Genomic DNA, 18241 nt, shown 5'->3' with positions numbered 1-18241 from the left:
ATACAGTATTCCCATTGGAAATAGTGATATTTTGAAATATCACTGTCCTGGTCACAAAAGCAAAGTTTGTGGGGAATAATAGCCATTTTCTATACTTTTGAGGCATAAGCAATTGGGAAATAACACTTACTACCCAGGAACAAAAACTGTGTTACATAGTGAAATGTATGGGCTTGCTGTGGTGTATTTAATATGTAGATATAGCAGAACAAACTCGCTGCAATTTAAACTTTTTTTTTTTTTCCTGAAAAATAATCTGTGTAAATCATAAGAGCTGTCTGCGTTACATGCTGTCAGATCAGGACTTCACCAACACTGAGCATGCGAGCTGCAGCATTCTATTCCCTATATTATAACTGTACACAATTAAAGTTGCTTGCAAAATATTTAAAATATAAACATGCTGATTTCATTGCTGTCATCAGCTGCATAGATTACCATTCACAAGAATGAGGCAACAAACAAGTGAGCACAGACACAACACACCTGGTTGTAATGGGGTAGGTTTCAGTTTTACAACAGCAGTTTAAGTTTGCAATTAGTAACTGGTACAGCTGGTGGTAGCTGTTGGGAACACTGGTACTTGAGAGGAAAAGGTTGAAAACCACTGCTTTGAGCAACTGGCATTTCATTTGTGTAAATTCACCCTGTAGTAAGCATATCTCTCAGTGTAAGAGTGGACAAAGCTAGCAACACAAATAGTGGCTGCTTGTGAGAAAACGTTACATCTCTGGTGCAAAGAGAATCCTAAATAATGCAGGACGGGTGTAGATTTAAGCCCGGGGAAAATTTAACATCTAGTTCAGTCTTGTTTGTCTGCATAGTTACTGATGAGACAATTTTTTACATGTTTTAAACTAGCAATATTTAGTAACAAGTTGGCAGATTTATAATAAAATATTATTTCCAAAACAAAAACAGTGAGGGTAATGCCACTTTTGTACTTGGCTCATTCAATTAAAAATGTTATTATTATTATTGTTATTATTTAATATGCACAAAAAAGGCAAATTGCATGGCCTGCAATTGAAATGCACAAAAGGGATCAATAAGATCCTGGTACATTTTTAAACACATCTATTTTTTATGGGTTAGCTAGGTCAAATTTGGTCAAATATGTTGCCCTCGAGTTCAAGAGAGAACACTGCGTTCTAAATATTCAGTGTTCTCACAGTTCAAAGAAACTGTGGAGTGTCATTTTCCCCTTGATATGAAGTTTGGCAAATACAGAAAACCCATGTCTCAAGGTAATAAACATGATAGTTTTTGGGAAAATGTTATCTAGTTATGTGTAGCTAGCTGTGTGTTCTTTCTTATCCAATACGTTTTGCTATTTTTATCCACATGCTTAAAAAATATGAATCTAAGTATAGCATTTCATAATCTGGCCTTAGAGCTTATTTCTGCAACAGTTTAGACATTCAGAAATGTAACAATAAAAAGAAAAACCCAAAACCTCAAATGTCTGATACTGTGCAATTTGGTTCAGCTCCACGGTAGTGTGTGGGAGTGAAGCTAAAAAACACAAACAACATTTTCCCTCTACACTGTGAAATAGTGCAGTTTTCTGGACTTTGTACACATTTGTGTAAAAATAAATAAATAAATAAATATATATATATATATATATATATATATATATATATATATATATATATATATATATATATATATATATATATATATATATATATATATATATATAATCAAACTGTGTTAATGTAAAGAATAACTGAATTAAGAAAACATGTATACCTGCTCTCCTATTAAAACCCAACTGCTTAATTTTACATTAATACAAACTAAAAAAAACATTAAGTATAACAAGATATATATATGTTGTATTACTTCAAATCGACGATATATATGGCATGTAATATTTTATATGTAAGAAAATACGTTATGTTGCCGAACTCATTTTAAACTCATTGAAATTCGTCTGCTAAAATATCCTTCTCACCGGTGTAGTCCAGTTTACTTCCACCCTAAATGTTTGATATTTTGTGAATATCAATGAGTTGTTTAGATTTGTCATGACACTAATTTCAGACCACTTTGGGGAACTAAAGTCCTGTCACATACTGCCTGGGTGGGTTAGGTACGTTTTATATGTTTTGTTCATGGAGTCGTCTCCTTATCCAGTGAATATATCAAATGAAGGTGGGACTATGCAGATGTTCACAAAAGTTGTATCTCTCTCAATTTTTAACACTCTATAGCTGTCTACATGACAGATGAGGGGTGTTTGTTAAGGTATGCACCATTGCATTAGCTGCCCCCCCCCCGGTGCTTTGATACCTTGGTGCACTCTCAGCCCTTTGTCACGGTGCTTGTTGGGTACGGTATCTAGTACCTTGGTGTGCTTAGCACCCGCGGTGCTCTGTGCACGTGGTGCTCGTGCCCTCTGCCTGTAGACTGTGCTCCACTCTGCTGCAGGTTACGCGCTGCTCTGGTTGTGTGACTGCACCCCTGTCCAGTTTCTGTGATCGAGTCTGTGTAGAACTTCCCCTACAATTTTTATTGCTGGAACTCGGCTATAAACGCTGCACAAATACGCTCTGTTTACTCTTTTCCTTTTCAACAGCCTACACTGCTTTGCGATTCTAGACTGCTTTTATAACCTTACAGCGCTTGCTGTTTTTGTGTTTACTGCAGCAAAAAAAAAAAAAAAAAAAAAAAGACGCGTGATCTTCCACCGGGCCCCGGCTCTGCCATGCCCCGATGTTAATTTGACTCCGCTAGATTGTCTCGGCCCGCCCTCACAGTGCACTTAAAAATTCAGTTCACCTGCGTTGCCGTGGTGACTGTTCTATTTACCCTCACAGCTTTGCTGTTGTGTGTGTGTGTGTGTGTTTGCGTGTATGCCTTTTTATTTCCTTTAACTGCCTAAAAAGTTAGGGGAAAAAAAAAAAAGGCATGATTCCTCCACCGGGATTGAGCTCTGCTGCGCCCTGTTGTTCAGTTGAATCTGCCAGCTTTGTTACAGCCCGTCTACTCGGCGTGCTTGGTTAAAAAAACGAAATAAATAAAATAAAATAAAATGAAATAATATTATTATTATTATTATTATTATTATTAATACATTTTTACAGCTCATCCACCTGCTGTGGTCCCCATTGCTAAAAAAAAGAAGTGCACTTTTTCCTTCACTTCCTGTCTGACACTTCCTGTCTGACACGCCTCAGCTCCTTGAGCCTGTGCTCCACTCAGGTGTATGCTATACGCTGCCCTGTTTAATGACTGCACATGGTCCAGAACCAGGTTATCTCCGTGCGCTTTCGTGTACTGCTCTACTGATCGTCGACCGCAGCAACTCGAGCCTGTGTATTCACTATGCGCTAACCCAGGTTGTGTCAGAGCCTCGGTGCCTCGTCGCCCTCGGTGCTTAGACACTCGGTGCACCAGTACTATATTCTACCTCGCTCAGTGTCTTCAGTGCTTCTGCGCCCTTGGGGCCTGAGTGCTTCAATACACAGGGTTACACCCTCCAGTGTTTAAACAACAACCTCAGGGCCCATAGAAACATCAAGCATGACTAAATTCCACGCTTGCACGTCCTACATAGCATCCCCTGCTAGCACGGCTGAGTCATCATACACACTGTTGTGCACACAGTCACATTTTCCAGTCTGTTTGGCTGGGTGACTTGTTTACTAATGTGGGCTGAAAGGACGTGTATTCACGTTCAGATTTATCACTTGCACAGGAAATATCTCTACTTCCCTTTCAAGGAAGCATCTTCAAGTTTTCCGTGCTGCCATTTGGCCTCTCTTTAGCCCCCTGCATGTTTTCAAAGTGCGTAAATACTATCCTAGCCCCTTGTGGCTGCAAGGTATTGAATTACCTGGGTGACTGGTAGCAGGAAGGGGCAGTGGCCCATACGCAGCGGTAATGGAGCATCTGTCGAGGCTGGGTGTCACTCTCAACGATGCCAAAAGCCATTTAATTCCCTTACAATGTGAGCCTCTGTCAGAGTTCTCTTGGTCTAGAATAATATTTACTTAAAGTAGGTCACTGTAAAGCAAAGATGTTTTTTTTTTTTAAATTAACGAAAAGGTTTTCGCTGTGCTTTTTGTGCGCATTGCATTATGGGATACCTATTGCATACATTCCCTACTTTAAATCCCAGAACTCATGGGGGTAAATAACAAGATGTTTTATTTCATTTAATAGTATACTCATGTTTAGATATATCTTTTATTCTATTTTCTATCTGTGCTATGTCTCAGGATTTCATATCGCTCCTCCGTAAATCCTGGCTGGTCCTTATTGTCTGAATTTATGCACTGTGTAAACTGGAACGCTGTCATTAATCTCAACCTTTAGCAGTGTTTCACGATCATGTGGTTGTGTTGTAAATAGCTTATTTAAAATAATATGCGGTATGCTTAGCAGTAGAATATATTTACGTTGCAGTACATAAAAAGGGGAACAACTAAAAAATATAGTGACTTTCCATGTTACCATGACATAAAATAGAAAATAACTCATGGAAATTTAGCTACGTATGTAGTATATGTGTTTATTAAGCACACTTCAGAAGTATGTACTGCTTTAAGGATCATGCAGTGGTAATCAAATTGTATGGTCTGAAGTTGTAACCAATTCTCCTTTCTTACTTCAGTACTTGCACTTATAACTGGTCCCCTTTTCATGTTTTGGTTGATTTTCTTTTAAAGAATCACCCTCCATGAAGTAATGTCAAGCAATATTAATGTGAATTTAAAGAAAATATATGTAAGTGTGGTTTCCCTTTGGCCAACTCCTGTATACTAATTCACTTTGCTACTTTGAAAAGCAAAACTAACATTCCTTAGTGCAAGGAGTCGCTGAATATTGAGTCTGAGGCACAGCATATAAAGGATAATTTGTTTGCAATCAGACTTAGAAATTTCTTCCATGCAAACTGGAATAAGTTGCAAGCTCATGGCTTTTTTTTAATGTAAGTTGGGCATGTGCAATATGTGACTCAGGACTGTTTTTAGTTTTGTGTTTCTTTTATAGGATAGATAGTGTGAATGCATTTTTGTTTTGAGACTTAAGGAGACTTTGTTATCAGTCTGGCTCCATTTATTATAATGTAGATTTTTTTATTTTTTATTTAAAGCTACAGTATGAATTCTTAAGCGTCTACTTGTCTGTGCTCTTGCATGCAGATGTACTGAATTTTAGGATATTCCTGATTTTGTAGAATGCTCCAATAAGTGACACATATTAATGTGGTACGTGTTTCTTTTACTTTTAACAGTGCACATGTGTATTATATAGTGTCCAATATTTATAATATGTGAAAATAAGCCAGTACTTGTGTAGGTCATCAGGTTTATTCATCAGTAAGGCCCAACACAAAAGTCATTACCATGCATGAATAACTGATAAGGTGATAATGTAGTAGTGTATTCTTCCCATAAATGTAGCTACTTTAAATGTATATAGTGTGACAGAATATAGTGTGACAGAATATAAATTGCTCAGTCTTTGTGATTTGCAAATTAGTCGAAATACAGACAAACTTACTAAAGACAAACATTAATGATGGATAGTCATTTTATTGCTGAACAAAATGCAGCACAGTGAGCTGCCTAAATACTGAACATATACAGGACCTTTACTTTTCCTTTTTTTTTTTCCTATTTTCTCCCCAATTTGAAAAGCCCAATTATTTTTTATTTCAACTTAGCTCACCGCTGCCACCCCCGCACTAACTCGGGAGAGACAAAGATGGACACGCGCGTCTTCCGAAACGTGTGCTGTCAGCTGTCCACTTCTTTTCACTCTGCAGGCCCACCATGCACCTTCAGAGCTACAGAGTCAGAGAACCACGCAGCTCTGGACAACTTACAGGCAGATGCCCAGTCAGTCTTTAGGGGTTGCTGGTGTGCGGTGAACTGAGGACACCCTGCACGACCTAAGCCCTCCGCACCGGGGCAGCGCTCGGCCAATTGTGCGCCGCATCCTGGGAACTCCCATCTCCGGTCGGCAGTGAAATAGCCTGGACTTGAAGTGGTTACCTCCAGGCTATAGGGCATATCCTACAGTCCATGCAGGGTGCCTTATACCGGATGCACCACTCAGAAGCCCCACCTTTACTTTTGTTAACAGCTTTGTACAGTAGTGTCCATCATTATTGCGTCTCCTAAAATACTGTTTCCATGTACAACTACAGTGCTACCTCATTATAATGAGGTTGTCGGGGTCCATAATTAGGAGGCTGCGTTATTTGTGTTTCGCCTTATAACAAATATTGGCATTTTTGTTCCTGAAATGATTTACAGTGCCCACAAGCTAAATTAATATTCTAGCTTATGGTGGAAAATGAAGGAAGGAGACTCGCACAATTTGCAGGTACTCGAATCCATGGTCTATTGGGGCGGTTATTCCTACTGTCTGCCATGCTTCGTACTCTATGTCTGGAATGTTCACCCGACGTTTGCAAGGCAAATTGCATTATGGGGAAATGGGAGCCCCAATCTTACCGTGTTTTAACCGATTCTGCAATATAACAGGTTGCGATATAACGGGGTAGCACTCTACTTCATTTTAAATTCTGGTCCTAAAGGGTTAAGCTCTGAAATAATTGTGCTGCTTTGGCTAAATCTGTAGCCAAGTTCCCAGAGCCTTGTTGTGACGGTAATATTTCACACCATTCCTCCCTGCTGTAGTTATTTAAAAAAGGGAATGCAGAAGGATTAAGATTACAAGGTCAGTAGCTATTTTAATGTACTGGATAGCTAAATTCTGTTATTTGGTATTTTGACATCTTTTAATTGACCCTATGGAGTTTCCAAACTAATTGAAAATAGAGGGTGTTAGTTCAGTAAACCTAATTATAAAAGTAAAAATGTGTTATGCCATGCCCCTCAATACACATTCAAACTAAATGCAGTACAGCTATGCACCTTTTAAATGTAAAACATACAGTATATTAATATGTATAGTGCAATACTGTAATTTCTGTGAAGTCATGGCAGAAGAACATTGCCCATGAAATGGCAGGTTTCCATGAGGCTGTTTGGATAATGGAGATGTTGTAAAACCTCATTTTCGATTGGGGTAATCAGGGTTTTACCATACTGTTGATTACAATAGGGGTCAGTGGTATCTGATTCACAATAACACTGAATGGGCTATATATATATATAATATATATAACATTTGGCAAGGCAAACCAGCCTGTATAGATAATTACATTTAAAAAAAGACCAGAATCATAAAAGAAAATTATTTTATAAAGACAGCAACAGTCTTGGGTCCAAACTGTCAGCCTCGCTATATGGCCTTCATTAAATACTGATTAAAATAAAATAAAATAATAATAATAATAATAATAATAATAATAATAATAATAGTCAATCTGCTGCTGCTATTGGCTCGTACAGCTCTAGACAACCGCACAGCAAAGCAACATTGATGCGTGTGGTTGTGTTTTTTTTTTTTTTTTTTTTTTTTTAAATAAGGAACCAAGATTTAAATTTAACATTAGTGTGGCAGGCTGGCGAGTGGAAAGAGGCCCAGAGACAGACTGCAGTTCAAAAAAAATAACTATTTTATTATAAATAAACACAAAAATGAAAGGGCACAAGGGCCAAAACAAAGCAATTTAAACACAAAGAAAGACAAAAAGCAAAACTTACAAAAATAACAATTTCCAGGCTGGGCAATGCCTTCACTGGATTCAAACTTTCCAAACAACCAAAAAAAAACCCCAACCTGCTTCCTCAGCTCCCTCTCTCCAAATGAGAAGCAGAGGCCTCCTTTTATATCAGGTGGCTGGGCGCTGATTGATCGTTAATCAACCTAATCAACTAATCAACCCCAGCCACCTGAACATAATAAACCCAGGCAGGTAGGGGAAGTTAACCCCATCCCTGCCAATTTAAAGGGCAGAGCTTTGCTCTGCCACAATTAGCAATTGTTTTTTTTGGGGTGGTGGGGTGGGGGTGGGGGGTGTTGTACTAATATGATATAGCCATGAAGCATACCACAAATAGGAAGCATATAGATGAAGCATACCACAAATAGGAAGCATATAGGTGAAGCATGCTATAAATAGGAAGCATATAGGTGAAGCATGCTATAAATAGGTACTGTACTTGTAATTCTACTTTTATTCACAATCTCATTGCTATTATTATTATTATTATTATTATTATTATTATTATTATTATTATTATTATTAGTGGTAGTAGTGACAAGGGCTGTAATAATAAAGAAAATACTATTACTAATTTTTACAGTACTAATATTATTAATAATTTAGCTAATGCCTTTATCCAAGGTGACTTACTCCAGCAGCTTATTGTTCGTTTTGGATTGTCCTTTTACTGTAGCGAACAAATGGCTGTGGACCCAAACAGGGTTGTTATAGCGAGGGTGTACTGTATTTATTATTTGACTTGTATGTTTAATATACGACACTTGCACATTTTAATATATAATGCGTGCACATTTGTTATTTAATTTTTGTTATTTTTCACCTCCCATAGTGTTCAACATTTAACACATGCTATAAAGAAGTTATACCAATATTCTCCCTTACAAAAAAATAATATACTTGTGCCAAAATTGTCTGGTTTTATTATACTTTTTGTACCATTGTACTATCCTATGTTAGCACAAGTATACTTGCAGTATATTACTTTTTATATTAATTTTGTAAATATTGCAACATAGTTCTCAAATATTGGACATTTCTTAGCTCTTTCTTCTCTTTTGCATACCTGCATTGTCTCTTGCTAGATATGCACCTCCGGATTCTGACAAATACTTTTAGAAAACCAGGAGCAACTTCTGCTCTGGATCAAAAAGCTGTAATGCTCTTTGGCTGCCCGTCTAAGTAGATAACTCTCGAAAAACTAGTAGAAACTAACTAAAACACAAGTCTGTAAAATTACTGCAAAAAAGGTCAGTACTTACAATACTTTTTCAGTCCATGCCAAAGGAATTTCACGTTTTATTATATTTTTTTCTTACTTTTTTTTTGCACTGCAAGTGTGTGTTAACGCGACAAAGAAATGGAGTTTAAAAAACAAACACAGACTCCTTCTGAAGGTCGTTGATGTTGTGAAAAAAAATGATGTTTTTATTATTTTAGCGGTACATTTAGTTAGATGAATCCTTTGCTTTCTTGTTCTGTTTTATGTGAACTTAGTGACAGCTAGCATCCAAAAGGTCTTTTCAACTGCCTCTGGGTCTGCAGCAATACCCCTTTCGTCTTTTCTAGCACCTGGTTTTTATCTGCAACTGAATCCATTCTGTCATGCTAAGAGCTGCATTTACTGTTTTAGACACATACTAAAATATACATTGATCAGTTTCCATCTGTACCATTCAATTGGTACCAGCATGTGTAAATGACATGTGCCAGAGATCCATCACTGAATAGAGGTTTTCATGTCTTACAGGATGGGATGTGATGGGTTCTACTGTAAAGTGCTGAAAAAAGACACCTTATTTTGTTAAACTTTCTGTTATTATTTTTTTTTTTTTAATTATCTTTTTAATAAAGTTTATCTTTGTTTTCAAAGAAAGCATTTTGAGTTTTCTTCCCAAGGACAAAGGAGGAGCTTCTGTTCACTGATTGGCTGCTCAGTGCTCCTGTGTCCCACTCTCCCATTCTTTAACAGGTTTAGCAGTGTGCGCAATCTATATAAGCTTCATTAAAGTGCTCAGAGAACAGAGATATAACATAAACTGCCAAGGATTGCTTCTTCAATCTCACAACTTGGATATTTATACTCTTACTGTAATGCTTTGAAGACCAATTATGAACTTCTATGCAAGAAGAGTGACATTGCCTGCTATTACTCCACTGTTTCTTCAAAAGCGGGTAGGGGGTTTATTTTTCATAAATAAAAACATCTTAGTGAGCAAACATGTTCAATAAAGTATAGAGAATAACTGAGAATTTAATTTTGAAATACTGTTTACACGGGTTGCAAGAAATGCACATTCACTATGCAACTGTGGAGAATTAATCCTTGCAGATAGCACACTCTAAAACACTGTATGGACCGCTTCATTTCATTGTCTGGAATTTTTGGCAGCAGCAGTTCTGCAGCCTTGAAAACTACATGCCTTAAAACAGTGTAAGAAAAAAAAAACAACAAAAAAAACAGCTGCTGTGCTTTTACATTGCTTGGTAGAATTTGTCATTTTGATTGAAACCACACAGTGGATACATCTTTTTAAATAAAGGCACTTATGAATTGTATTCCATAGCGCTGTTTTTGTGTTAGTAATGGGACTATAGATTTATTTTTTTTAATTTATGCAGTGCAATTTTACAGTTCACTTCCTGCATGTTAATCTTTATTAATTTTTTTTTACACAAAATATGTTTTACTTATTTAGCAGAGTAATCCAGAATTTTTATGGCGATACGCTGAATGTTTAAAAAATGGAACACTGAATTTCACCTGTTCCTCTTCTATGAATTCAGATTAATTACAGTGCTCTCTTGCTGTTTTACTCTGGTTTATGTACAAAAAAAAGTAATATTTCATGACAATTGAACCAAATACAGTATCTGAATAACTGAATTGCAAAATAACGAGGGAGTAGTGCATTACATAGCTGTTTCTGGTTTCAAAACTGCTAATGCAGTTTCAATTTAAAAGTGGAAAAGTTATCCCTTCCCTAAACTTTATAAAATACAGTTCAAGAGCTAAGTCAGATGGACGTGTTGTCTTTGTCAGAGTAAGCATTTTCACAGCCTTATATTGCCACAGCCTAACTGGGCAAGGCAATACATTATTCGGGTATCTGCTTGCAGATATTTCTTACTAAGTCCAGTTTTGAATACTCCCTTTAACAATTCTAGCGTATCTGATATTTTTTACAGCATATCTTTTATGTACCAAAATAAAAGGGGTCACAATAGTTTGGAGAAGCAAAGTTTTACTGTATGAGAAATAAATTAATTAAAAGTCTTTGCATATGACAAGCTTTGGAAATAACCATGGCGATATGTAATGTTGTTTACTGTAGCTTTATTAGCAGAGAGTGCTTTGTATAGAGGACTTATTCCATATAAAGCAGGAATTTATTTTAGATTTAGATCAATATCGGTTTACTGCATGTGTATTATGGTCTATCCTATATATATGCTTGTAATTGAGAAGGCTATAGAGTAAGGTGCAAAAATTTAGCAAGAAAAGAAAATGAAATAAATAACATGATTTAGAATTTGTGATACCTTTTTTACAATTAATTACAGTAAACCAATTTACTAGGTATCATGAATGCTTGATAATAGTGTAATAGTGTGCAAACAATATGTAAACACTAATATGTGCAATGTAGATATCCGTGTATATGTGTGCATATACAGTTGTAGTCAAAAGTTTACATACCCCAATGGAAATTTATAATTCTTAGAAATTTCTCGAAAACAAAGAATTTTAGGAAAAATCTTTTGTAGCAAAGTTTTGCTTTTGTGGATGAGGAAAAAGTTACAAGAAATAGATGTCTACAAGAATTTATTTATTTATTTATTTATTTTTTTTGCAAAACCACCAAAATGCTAATTCAAAAGTATTCGTACCCTTTGATACTATGATAGCATTGGCTACAAGGTGCTAGAAATTCCAATGTGATAATGCAGAACCTAATCCTAGAAAAGTCTAGAAAATGCTGAATTGTAGGGGAACATTCTTAGAGAGTATAACAGGGTTAGGCGTAGAAAAATAGAGCTATCAGAAGACCTTAGGCAGAAAATGATTTACTGTCATAAAGCCAGAGAAGGATACAATAAGATTTCCAAGCATTTGAGTATCCCAATTTCAACTGTTGTTTCTATTATCATTAAGTACAAGACTCATGGTACTGTCACAGCACTCCCTCGTTCTTGAAGAGAGAAGGTTCTTTCACCAAGAACAAGTAGAAGAATTGTGAGGAAGGTTAACAACAATCCGAGATTGACTGCCAAAGATATTCAAAGTGAATTGGCTGCAGGTGGGAGTGGGGTTTCCATTTCAAGCATAGGCCGAGTATTGCATGGTGAAGATCTCAATGGTCACAGGCCAAGGGAAAAGCCACTCTTAGGGAAAACGTAACAAGGACATTCGCTTAAAGTTTACAAAACTGCATTTGAATGGTGGATATGAGTTCTGGTTAAAGGTTTTGTGGAGCGATGAAACAAAAATCGAGCTATTTGGTCACGCTGATAGTTGTTAAGTTTGGAGAAAGTCTTGCGAGGCATACAAAGAAAAGAACACCTTACCTACTGTCAAGCATGGAGGTGGTATCCTTGTATGCGCTGTTTTTCTTTTAATGGCACAGGAAATTTAGTTGCAATACAAGGAAAAATGGATTCCATAGCATACCAAAAGATATTGTCCAACCCTCCGCTACAAAATGTGGTTTAAAGTGCACTGGACGTTCCAGCATGACAATGATCCAAAGCACACATCGGAATCTGATTCGGAATGCTTAAAGAAGAATAAAATCCTGGTTCTAGAATGGCCTAGTCAAAGTCCCACTCTAAATCTGATTTGAGAATCTTTGGTATGAGTTGAAGAAGGCTGTGCAAGAGAAGTCCTTGCAATTTGAATGAACTGGAAACATTTTGCATTGAAGAATGATAAAAAAAAAAAATCACTAAATAATCAAGCCAAAAGCTCGTTAACAAATATCCTAATCGTTTAAAAGAGGTTGTTATTGCTAAAGGTGCCTCAAGTACTTAATTAAATTTTCCTTGTTGGGGTATGAATACTTTTCAATTAGCACTTTTGGAGTTTTACAAAAAAAAAATTGCTGAAATAATTGTTTCTTGTAACTTTTTTCATCATCCACAAAAGCAAAACTTTTGCTGCAGAAGATTTTGAAGATTTTTTCCTATAATTATTTGTTTTTGATAAATTATAAATTTCCGTTGGGGTATGTAAACTTTTGTTTGTGTGTGTGTGTGTGTGTGTGTGTAAGTATTTATTTATTTACTTTAAACATCCTCCCTTTGGCATTTCATTGTACAATAAATAAAAAATAAATAGATTGCATGTGTGAACTGTGGAAAAAGTACCTTAGCCTGGGGTAAAGGAGTCCGAAGCAGATCTATTGACAAATATGGGATGAGAATATTTTGTGAACAGACAGTTTCTTTCTAATGTTTGCTTCTCTTCAAAGCTGCTTTGTTCTGATTCCCTTTTAAAAGTGCTGAAAAGTGGTTAGCCTAAGGATACTGTAGTGTAAAACAGATGTGCAAAGTTTCAGGTTCCTGTTTGAGACTGAACAGAATGTCCTGTCTGACCAATCCAGTTATCCATCAATACCACAATATACCGGTACTTTATACTGCTGGTATATTGTTTTCACTTTTCTTTTTTTAGCGCCTTTGATTACTGAAGCAGAACCAGTCAACCAACATTTCTTGGTGTAATTTGATCTAAAAAAATCTACTCAACTGTTTTTAAATAATGAAGCTTTTTCAACAATTTGTATATAGCCCAATATTTAGCATTGTATGGATATGAGTCAATTATTATTAACGACAATCTTATATTATATATATATATATATATATATATATATATATATATATATATATATATATATATATATATATATATATATTCCTCCCTGCCTAAAACCATGTGAAAAATGCATGTTTTGTTTAATTGAATTGCTTTTGTTTAAGTTAATTGTATTATTTGTTAATTGTTAATTATCCCCTTCAGCTGGAGGTAATTGTAAATTAGAACCAGGTGCAGGGTATTTAAAGAGGGCAGCCAGTTTATTCTGGGCTGCTGCTGTAAAGTGTAGAGCCCGACTGGAAGTCCGTGTAAAACCTATGTTTGGTTTTATAAAAATCTGTATTAGAGTTTGTTTTTGTGTTATATGTTAGGTAAACAGCTTAGCTGTCCTGTGCGTTAGTCAGGGACCTGTATATGTTTAATTAGTGCTCCTAGGGAGCTAGGGTTTTGTTTGTTTGTTTTTGTGTTTTGTTTTGTATTTTGAATTAAAGTGTGCATAAGCACTTTAAAAATCAAATTTTTATTTCTGGGTCACATTTTTAAAGGGGCACGAACCCAAATTACGGCCAGCTTGGTCACAATATATATACATTATATATTTGGCACGGTTGTTATGTCCTTCCCTTGAGGGAAATTGTCCAAATACAATGCACAGTATTCAGAAATGCTTAAAATATATGCAGATATATACTGCAACTGAATATACCTTCTAAAAATGAATAAAGAAATGAGAGGAGCGCAACTAAGAATTGTGTCATTCAGTATCTTGGACAGGGAAAAGTTGAGCCATGCTTTCTGTGAGGCTGGCTGTATAAATAGAATGTGTTTGTATACCTCTGTGAGCTCCTTAAGAGAAACGTGAAACCAACACGAGGTGTAGCCAGGCCATACCTTTGAAATGATGTGTGATTTTCAGAAACTGGGTTATTCCAAAGGACAGCCAGGAACACTTTAGAGGTTAGATAATATTTAGTTTCCCCTGACATCATACACTATATACTGCTGCTGTTGTGGAATATAAATTAGGGGCATTTTGTGAATATATCAAAACCTGAAAATACACAATTCAGAAATATTAATGTATTAATAATAATGACTTTGCAGAGCCGCTCAATCATCAGTGCCTGCAGTATACATTTCTTTGTGTGCAGCATACATCATAGTGACTGTTAGGGTTAGAAATATGTTAAACTCTAAACAGCTATATGTATTTTGTTTTAAGTAGCTTGCAAAACAACTTGCTTAAGTCATTTTATGTCTCCTAGCTGTTTCAGAAAATGAGAAAACACATGTAAAATTGTTGGGAACAAAAAACCAAACAAAAAAAAACCATGGAAAACTGGCGCAGACAGGCTGTCTAAATTAGAATTTTGGGTATCAATTGCATACGATGACATCAGATTAAACACACAACTGGAAAGAAAGTTTCCTCATAGTCTCATTTTTGACTGTGGTCCCAACACTACATTGGATATTCTGACTGAAGTGAGGCATTTACTGTATGGGAAGATAGCATTAGGCAGAAAGTGCAGATCAGAATTCTAAGACTTGTTGTCATGGCTACAAATACAGATATCTATCTATCTATCTCGGTACAAAACAGTATAAAAATGTTTTGTTTTGTTTTTTAAATCCATTTTAATGCCTTTAAATTAGATCTCTATGTCCTTAAGAAGTTATTGCATTCGCAAAATATATCACCCAAAAAGGTTATTGTGCTATTCACCTAAACATTCTTGTATGATAGCATATCATAAAGCTATGTCAACATTTTCTTCGGTTCTCTATTATTGTAGTAGTCAGCAGTTTTTAGTCATAATCGCACCCAAACAGCTGCCAAACACTTGGAATAGGATACTTTAATAACAGGCAATTCTGTTCATTACAATAAAGCAGCAGACAAACGTGACTGTGTGTGCTTCCAGAGTCCAATCAATATGACAAGTGGCAGTAAAAAGTATTGAATCCACTTAAACCTTTTAATTTTACCTTTAAATTAGGAGAAGTATGTTTTTCTTATTTATAACTTTGGAGCCTTTGCTTGGGCCCTATTTTTAAACAAGTGCAAAGGCAAATATATAGAAATAAGGCAAACCATTTGTACCCACTGAGAAACTTGCGCTTGATTACCGTCGTTGCCACAATAAGTTGTGTACATTTTGTGGATCAAATATACTGTCAAAAAAACCACTAGCTAACTAGTATTTATTTATTTATTTTCCTTTCAAAAGATTTGTCTCTGCACCTTGACTTACATTACCCTCCTTCCATTACTCGACCACTGTGGGGAAGTATTGTTCTTTTGAATATCCTTCAGATGGACATAAATGGTGCTGAAACCCTGATAGGAAATTGCCTGAATACAAAGATATAAAATAGAGAGTCCATGATTTGTGACAGAACCAAAACAGTGTATACTTAGAGTAGAGGGTCTCATTCCTCTGTGTCAAAGCTCTAGAGAAATACCTGCTAGTTCAGATGTTTGAACCATAAACATATGTGTAGTTTAGAATAATGGGAAAAGTTAAATTCATGACAATTATCTTAGTTTATGGAGGTAAAGTTTTTTGCACAAATAGATAAAAACCCGCTCTGTACAGCTGTGGGAGTGAAGTTCAAGGTAAAACTATTTGTTTGTAATTACAAACTGTTCTCCAATATGCTCTCCTTGGCATTAGCTGGCTTGAGAAAGTGTTTCTATTTAAGTAAAGAATCTTTCAGTGCTGCTTGGTATGAAGTTCAGTTAAAAATGCTGAACAATTTATTTGCTTGAATTTGTCTGAAGTAAAGATGCTTTTTAAATATTTGCATATATGTATATATAAGAATATGGGGATGCCTGTCTGTACGTACATACAGTATAGTGCCTGTATTACACTTTTACATACATTGGATATAGGTCATGGAGATACCATTTTTTTAAAGATCACTGTAGTTTTTTATTTAAGTTTCTAGTGATGGGTAGATATACTGTAAGTTACTTTTATATCAAATTAAAAAAAAAAAAAATCTAACATAGAATCCAAGGATACATTCGCTACAGACATGATTTTCAGAGGCACTAAACTCTCCACCTAATCACCCTCCGTCCAGCTGGCAAGAGGAATTGATTCTTATTTTGATACTAGCTGCAGCCAAATAAATGTTTGATTATTAACACTTATACAAGTCAAATGTCTTGCTCCAATATAAAGTGTATTTTTGTGATTGTATTGTGGATTAGAAAAAGCCAAAACAATGTAGAAAGATCTTAATGAGTTAATTTTTTTTTTACACAAGGAGGCCTGTAAAGTATGCTGTTTTATCAACTGTAGCACTGGAGTATACCATATTCTGACCATAGTCCAACTTCTCTTAACTCCCTAAACTCAGCCTAATTCATATTAACTGTTTCAGCCGTTTGAGTCGACCCTGTTATCAGTTGTACTAGAAAAAACATTATTTTCTTGTTTTTGTACAGGCTTACTCTAACTCTGATTACATTCATGTTTTTCGATTTCCTTTAATGGCACAATTTGGGGCTCCCGCTAGTGGAAATTTCTGGAGACAATGTAATGGATTGGTAACAGAAAGTGAAGGGTGCAGGTTACATTGTGATTGGGGTTTACTTATTTTATTTATTGTACTTCTGAACAGTATTTCAGTATTCTTGTTCTTTTATTTTATGAAGCATTTTTATTTATATTTACTATATATATTGAAAAAAAATGTCAAAGATTTTACTTGAGTTACAGTTCATATAAGGAAATCAGTCAATTGAAATAAATTCATTAGGCCCTTATCTATGGATTTCACATGACTGGGAATACAGATATGCATCTGTTGGTCACAAATGCCTTAAAAAAAATAAAAAATAAAAAATAAAAAATAGGTAGGGGCGTGGATCAGAAAACCAGGCAGTATCTGGTGTGACCACCATTTGCCTCATGCAGCGCGACACATCTCCCTCGCATAGAGTTGATCAGGCTGTTGATTGGGGCCTGTGGAATCTTGTCCCACTCCTCTTCAGTGGCTGTCGAAGTTGCTGGATATTGGCGGGAAGTGGAACACGCTGTCGTACACTTCGATCCAGAGCATCCCAAACTTGCTCAATGGATGACATGTCTGGTGAGTATGCAGGCCATGGAAGAACCGGGCATTGTGTACAGATCCTTGAGACATTGGGCCGTGCATTATCATGCTGAAACATGAGGTGATGGCGGCGGATGAATGGCACGACAATGGGCCTCAGGATCTCGTCACGGTATCTCTGTGCATTCAAATTGCCATTGATAAAATGCAATTGTATTCGTTGTCCGTAGCTGATGCCTGTGCATACCATAACCCCACCGCCACCACGGGGCACTCTGTTCACAACATTGACATCAGCAAACCGCTCGCCCACATAACGCCATACATGCTGTCTTCCATCTGCCTGGTACAGTTGAAACTGGGATTCATCCTTGAAGAGCACACTTCTCCAGCATGCCAGTGGCCATCAAAGGTGAGTATTTGCCTGCTGAAGTCGGTTACGATGCTGAACTGCAGTCAGGTCAAGACCCTTGTGACTTTGACGAGCACGCAGATGAGCTTCCATCATGGTTTCTGACAGTTTGTGCAGAAATTCTTCGGTTGTGCAAACCCACAGTTTCATCAGCTGTCCGGGTGGCGGGTCTCAGACGATCCCGCAGGTGAAGAAGCTGGATGTGGAGGTCCTGGGCTGGTGTCGTTACACGTGGTCTGCGGTTGTGAGGCCGGTTGGACGTACTGCCAAATTCTCTAAAACGACG

At 36.4% G+C, this 18241-nt stretch overlaps 1 protein-coding gene across 5 annotated transcripts in view; it reads left to right on the top strand.

The window, feature by feature from the left end:
• Positions 1–18241, top strand: part of LOC121323706 (growth factor receptor-bound protein 14-like) — a 66308-nt gene that overhangs the window by 26390 nt on the left and 21677 nt on the right. Inside the window, exon 1 of one of the 5 annotated variants that reach the window (XM_041264916.1) lies at positions 9677–9829. The exons of the other annotated variants lie outside the window; for them this stretch is intronic. Within the exon in view, the coding sequence (XP_041120850.1) occupies positions 9767–9829 (63 nt within the window). The 5' untranslated portion in view covers positions 9677–9766. Of the gene's footprint in view, positions 1–9676; positions 9830–18241 lie in introns of those variants that run through there. 5 annotated transcript variants of the gene reach the window in all.

This window comes from Polyodon spathula, chromosome 11 (genome assembly GCF_017654505.1).
Source record: "Polyodon spathula isolate WHYD16114869_AA chromosome 11, ASM1765450v1, whole genome shotgun sequence".
Taxonomy (NCBI): Eukaryota; Metazoa; Chordata; class Actinopteri; order Acipenseriformes; family Polyodontidae; genus Polyodon; species Polyodon spathula.
Note: the sequence above shows the minus strand (reverse complement) of the source record. Positions and strands in the feature narration are given on the sequence as shown.